Raw genomic sequence first — 6,000 nt, 5'->3', positions numbered from 1 at the left:
GGTGGCTCTTTTCACTGGAAGGCAGGAAGGTGGGGAAGGATGGAAGCGATTTTCCCCTTGTGCACTGGGTGTGTAGCCAGGGCAGTGTGCTAGCTGTTTTGGGGTCCCTCCAAAGCATCTCTGCTCTCCTTGGGCCTCCAGCTTATGGGGAGTCAAAGGGGAATTATTTAAACAAATCATAAGTACAGAGTGGGATGGAGCCAACAGTTCAAGGATAAGAAGGCAGGAGCCGTAATCGGAGACCCAGGGAGAGCATTTCTGGGACAGATTAACCGCTGCGTAGGGGACATTCCTGGGTCCCACAGCAAGAGAGTCCTGGGATTCACTTGGTTTCAAGCAAGGGGGAAAAATCTTGTGGTTGGGTCAGTGGAGGGTGAGTTAGAGAAGAGGAATCAGCTTAAATGCCATAAAATACATATTCCCCGAGACTCATTCAGTCCCCATTCATGATATTCAGTTTTGCTTTATTTATGTTGGCATAACCCTAAAGTCTTTGGTCACAACAAACACATCCACTCTTAAGTTTTTTTCTTGTGTCTGTCTTTGCTTTTTCAGTGAGAGAGTGGAACAACTGATTTTGAATATTCCTTTCCCCCATAAAGTGATGTACCCCCATGCGAAGACCCCGGCCTCAACAGAGCCCAGGAAAGGAGCGCACAGCTACTGATTTTCTATATCCGCTGGGTGTCAGGCATTGAAGCCAGACGGCTGCCTGGGACTTTCCCAGCAATCCAGGGGGAGGGTTCATTTTAAATCAGAAAAACTCAGCTGCACTTGCTGAAAACAGAGGAATTTGCTTTGAGTTAGTTCCATGAAAGGTAAATAGAGGTGATAGTTAGAAAATAGAAAAGAGGTAGACAGATGATAGATGTAGGTAGAGTAGATTGATAGGCAGACATCTAAGATAGATAGATAGATAGATAGATAGATAGATAGATAGATAGATAGATAGATAATTTGTGGGTATTTATAGATGGAGGTTGACATTTAAAATTCTTAAAAAGCAGAACGTTTATTTGTAGGCTTTTCTTTCCCTGTGCGTGAGTAAGCCTTTGAGTTGGCACGTTCCTGTTCTCTGTACTACCGACATCGTGTGACATGCACATTCACCGTGACTAAGGTCCCCAGGAAGCAGACCACTCATGGGCTCTCTTTTTTTTCCCCACTATCTCAAAGTCACCCAGTCGCTTCTCCTTGAAGGCTTAGACATTGTCGGTTCTGATATCAAACTCTGCTACATGCCTGAGGTTATGTTGGTGAATTTAAAAGTTCATCCTTAGAAAAGTTCCCAGCCTTTTTAACAACTAAGATGTTGAAACCCGTCATTCTTTACGCCTCCGCATATAATCCGTCAAGTACTCCAGACAAAGTTCATGGCGTGCAGCAGATAGCAGCACTCCCTGCCCCTCGGCTGAACTGTCTCTGCCTATTAGTTATCCGCTCACCCCTCCGAGTGGGTAGGCATAAAGGAACCTCCCAGCTTCCCAAGGGGGCATCCGGCTACGTAGATGGGGCACAGAATGTGTGGCCTTCCCATCCAGCACCCGTCACGGTGAGACGGCTTCCTGCACAGACATGTCGGGGCCTCGAGCTCGGGCGCACGGGATCAGACAGGGTTGTTCAATCACAGCTTATTTTTCTGGGAACTAAAAATCACACCTGGGGCCTCCAGGGTGCAGTCTGTGGCTCTGTCCCTCGGACATCTAAGCCTCCAACTTTGAAGAAGTGAGGCCAGCGTATCTCGAGGCGTGGAATCGGTTACATTTGAAGAGGAAAGAAGCTCTGGAAATAAAAACGGAATTCCTGTAGAGGCTGTGTCCTCAAGGAAATCACGGGACCTACTGGCACTCAGGTGAACCATGGGTGGAAGGAGTCTCTGCCGAGATGTTGACCGACACCATTAACACCTGTTCTACCGTTTTGAGCTGCCTATGCCAGACCTCATGACCTTGATCATCCCCAGTTGGCCCCTCCATGTGACATCTTTCATATCCAGAGATGGCTGCGTGACACGCACCCCTCCGTGCCTGATACCCATGGACGCCTAAAAGGTGCTGAATGGAAGAATCCTAGCTGAGCGTGTGCTCGCCCTTATATACAGCGACAGCAGACTTGGGCCCTAATGCAGGGCAGGGGGCTTCGCGGTCACCCCGGAGCCCCCGCCCTTTGGGCAGAAGCAGCAGGACCTAACATCACCACAAGAACGAGCCAGATCTGGCAGATTTGGGCACCGGCCTCTGCAGCCCTGCTCTTGGTGTGTAAGGATGGTGCTCAGTGAGTGAGCGGAGTCCAGGAGCAGAGCAGACCAGGACTTGGAGGCCCTTAGCAGCATGTCTGTCTGAACCAGCGCTCAGTTGCTTCCCGCAAGTAGAGGCCTCGACTTTCCGCTCCACCATCTGCAGCCCCGGGTCTTTATTGGTGCAGAAGGACCCTGCAGAGACATCGAGAAGCATCTCAGGTCAGGGCCTTGCTGCTCCACACGTGGTCTCAGGCCAGCTGCACCGACGGCCCCCGGGATCTTGTTAGAAATGCCGAGCCGCAGATCCACCCAGACTGACCGAGTCAGCGCTGAGGTGGGAACACCAACCTGTGGGTGTTGGCTGGTTCCTGTTAGGTGTGCACTTGACTGGGCCACGGGCTGCCCACATGTTTGCTTAAACGTGATTCTTGGTGTGAGAGTTCACTCTTACTCAATCTGATTCCTGAAACTCTAGCGAAGGAAATTAAAGGGATACAAGAGGAAAAGAAAAACGTCAAACCGTCTCTGCTTGCTGGTGACATGGTGCCATACTTAGAAAATCCCCCAAAGCCCCGCCAGACTTCTAGATAAACAGATTCACAGAGTAGCAGGATACAAGAGCAACACAAAAACTTCAACAGAATTCCTCTCTTCCAATCGTGATTTGGTTGAGAAATAAGTCAGGAAAATAATTCCATCACAATATCAAAAATAATGCTCGGGCTGGGGAAGGTGGTGCCCACCTATAATCCCAGTGGCTCGAGTGGCCGAGGCAGGAGGCTGGCAAGTTCAAAGCCAGCCTCGGGAACTTGGTGACGCTGTAAGCAACTGAGCAAGAACCTGTCTCAAAATAGAAAAGGACCAGGGATGTGGCTCAGTAGTTAAGCCTCTGGGTTCAAAAAAAGAAAAAGAAAACTCTTGGAAATCAATCTCACCAAGGAGGGAAGAGACACTTACAATGAAAATTACAACAGTGAAGAAAGAAATTGAAGACTTTAGAAGATGGAAAGACCTCCCATGTTCTTGGATGGGCAGAATTAATATTGTCAAAATGGCCATGCTGCCAAAAGTGACCTACAGGTTCAGTGTGATCCGCATGAAAATACCAACAGCATTCTTCACGGAAGTGGGAAAACAAAGTCCTAAAATTCATATGGAAGAATAAAAGACCCAGAATAGCCAAAGCAGTTCTCAGCAATAAGAGTGAGACTGAAAGAATCAAAATACATGACCTCGAATTATTCCGTTACGTAATCTTAAGTTTCAACAATATTAAAACCCTATTTAGTAGGTGGCTTAAAAAAGATCTTCTAACATATACATTTAAGTGCTGGCCATCTCGTCTCTAAATTAAATATCAAATATAATTATTTGAATCTCATTTTGGTTGCAGTTCGTCTAAGTGATGCATAAAATTAATGGCCGATCCTGTTTGATTTGAGTCCTCGCTAAGCGTAGATGATAAGCCCGTGTGTTATGAAGATAGAGTATTATAATTAGTAATCTCAAGCACACGTACCAGAGCAAAGAGATGGCACGTTGATATAACACATTGCCTTACTTAGCACTTGAATTTATTCTTCCGACTGACTTTATTCTGTCTGAATTTATCACCCGTCTTGAGGTGAATAACCAAAAACCCTTACTCAAGTTGTGAAAATAGTAACTCCACGCTTGCAAGCAAGAGTTACTTCTTTTCCTCATATTTCCAGGTCTTTCCTTTAGTGCTGGGATTGAGCCCAGGGCCTCTCGCCTGCTAAGCAGGCACTCTGCCACTGAGCTCCTGCCCCGGCCCCCAGGAACCGGGTCTTCAACAGGTCTTCCCTTCTTCCTGGTTCACCTTGTGTACCCTCAGGACCACCCACCCTTTAGTTGAACCAAATCAGGCTTCAAGACCCACCTACATCCCTTAAAAGGCTGCTTATATTTGTGGAAAAATGTTCAACATCTCTAGTAAGAAGAGAAATGCAAATCAAACTACCCTAAGATTCCCTCTCACCCCTATTAGAATGTCTGTTATCAAGAACACAAGCAACAAGAGGTGTTGGAGAGGATGTGGGGAAAAGGTCCACTCATTAATTGCTGGTGGGGCTGCAAATTGGTGCAGCCACTCTGGAAAGCAGTGTGGAGATTCCTCAGAAAACTGGGAATGGACCCACCACGTGACCCAGCTATCCCACTCCTCAGTTTATACCCAAAGGACTTAAAATCAGCACACTACAGTGACACAGTCACATCAGTGTTTATAGCAGCTCAACTCATAATAGCTAAACTATGGAACCAACCTAGGTGCCCTTCAATAGATGAATGGATAAAGAAACTGTGGTACATGTACACAATGGAATATTATTCAGCCATAAAGAAGAATAAAATTATGGAATCTGTAGGTAATGAATGGAGTTGGAGAATATCATGCTCAGTGAAATGAGCCAATCCCTAAAAGCCAAAGGCTGAATGTTTTCCCTGGTAAGTGGATGATGATACATAATGGGTAGCGGGGAGATAAGGGAAGAACGGAGGAAGGATGGATTGTGTAGAGGGATATGAGGAGTGGGGAGGGATCGAGGGGAAGGAAAGATGGTGGAAGGAGACAAATATCGTTATCCTGTGCACACGTATGATTACACAAATGGTGTGACTATTCATGTACAATCAGAGAAATGAAAGTCGTACCCCATTTGTGTACAATGAATCAAAAAATAATTTAAAAAACAGACTTCTTATCTCTGGTCTGTTATTTAACTTCTCTTAAATTCCACGTCCTCATCTGTGAAATGGCCCTGAAGTGACCTGTCCCAGTCATTCTAGAGCTTAAGTGTGCACAGAGGGCTGGAGGACAAGACTGCTGGGTCACACGCGGGCTTGCACGGGCTCAGAGTTTGCATTTCCGTTGAGTACCCAGCCGGTCTGAAGACCACAAACCTCCTCACCCTCTCTTCCAGGGGAACTGGGAAATCGGAAGATACAACCTTTCCATACTTCCAAGGCCTGAATGAGAAGCTTTAAGCTATACTTTGACCCAGGAGATTGTGGGCGCACTGACCTGGGGTTGGGCCGAGGTTCATCGTTCTTCTGAGTTGGACACTCTCAATTATGTAAGTTGTTAGCTCAGCGTGTGCTGGTTTGGGTGGCTCAGTCTTATTAGTTCTATTTCTTGAAAAATAAATTTGTCATCGCCCTATTTTTTCATAACTGGCTCCTCCAAGTCTCTGAATGAACCCAAACTGGTGAACAGGCAGTTTAATGACTACAGACATCTAAGTCCTCATTAACCGAATTTCAATTTAGAACCATCTTCCTGCAGAGTTCACTCTAATTGTTTGGACTGATAACTGTCTGTTTTCCCCCCACGCTTATTATCTGTGTCGGCCCACAGATGAGTCTTCTCGTACTGGAGTTAGGTGAAGATATTCTACGGAGGAAAGCCACTCTTAAAAAGCCTTTTATTTTGATTTTGGTTGGGGTTTTGGATAATTGGTGTCTACTTAAATTTTCTCTTTATAAGTATCTCACATTTATAATAAATCCGAGATTAACGAGTCTGATGATCATTTGCATAAGCATGAAAGTGCACTCAAACACTTACTCGAATAAAGTACCAGCAAGACCTTGAAAGAGGAGAGAAACAGGCTTCCCAGGTCATTACCTGCAGGTTCGCTTTCCACAGTTTCAGTTAACCTACGGTCAATGGCCATCCAAAAATATTAAATGGAAAATTCCGGGAAGAAGTAATTCAGAACATAAAATTTATGCATTTTGAA

General features: G+C 45.8%; 1 protein-coding gene across 5 annotated transcripts in view; it reads left to right on the top strand.

Moving 5' to 3' along the window:
* LOC306650872 (uncharacterized protein) overlaps positions 1-6,000 on the top strand; it is a 380,281-nt gene that overhangs the window by 260,390 nt on the left and 113,891 nt on the right. For 2 of the 5 annotated variants that reach the window (XM_079123299.1, XM_079123298.1), the window contains exon 3: positions 5,182-5,334. The exons of the other annotated variants lie outside the window; for them this stretch is intronic. In XM_079123299.1, coding sequence (XP_078979425.1) covers positions 5,182-5,231 — 50 coding nt within the window. In that variant the 3' untranslated portion in view covers positions 5,232-5,334. The remainder of the gene's footprint in view (positions 1-5,181; positions 5,335-6,000) is intronic. 5 annotated transcript variants of the gene reach the window in all.

Source organism: Sciurus vulgaris (assembly GCF_902686455.1).
Source record: "Sciurus vulgaris genome assembly, chromosome: X".
Taxonomy (NCBI): Eukaryota; Metazoa; Chordata; class Mammalia; order Rodentia; family Sciuridae; genus Sciurus; species Sciurus vulgaris.
This window is presented reverse-complemented; position numbering and strand designations above follow the sequence as displayed.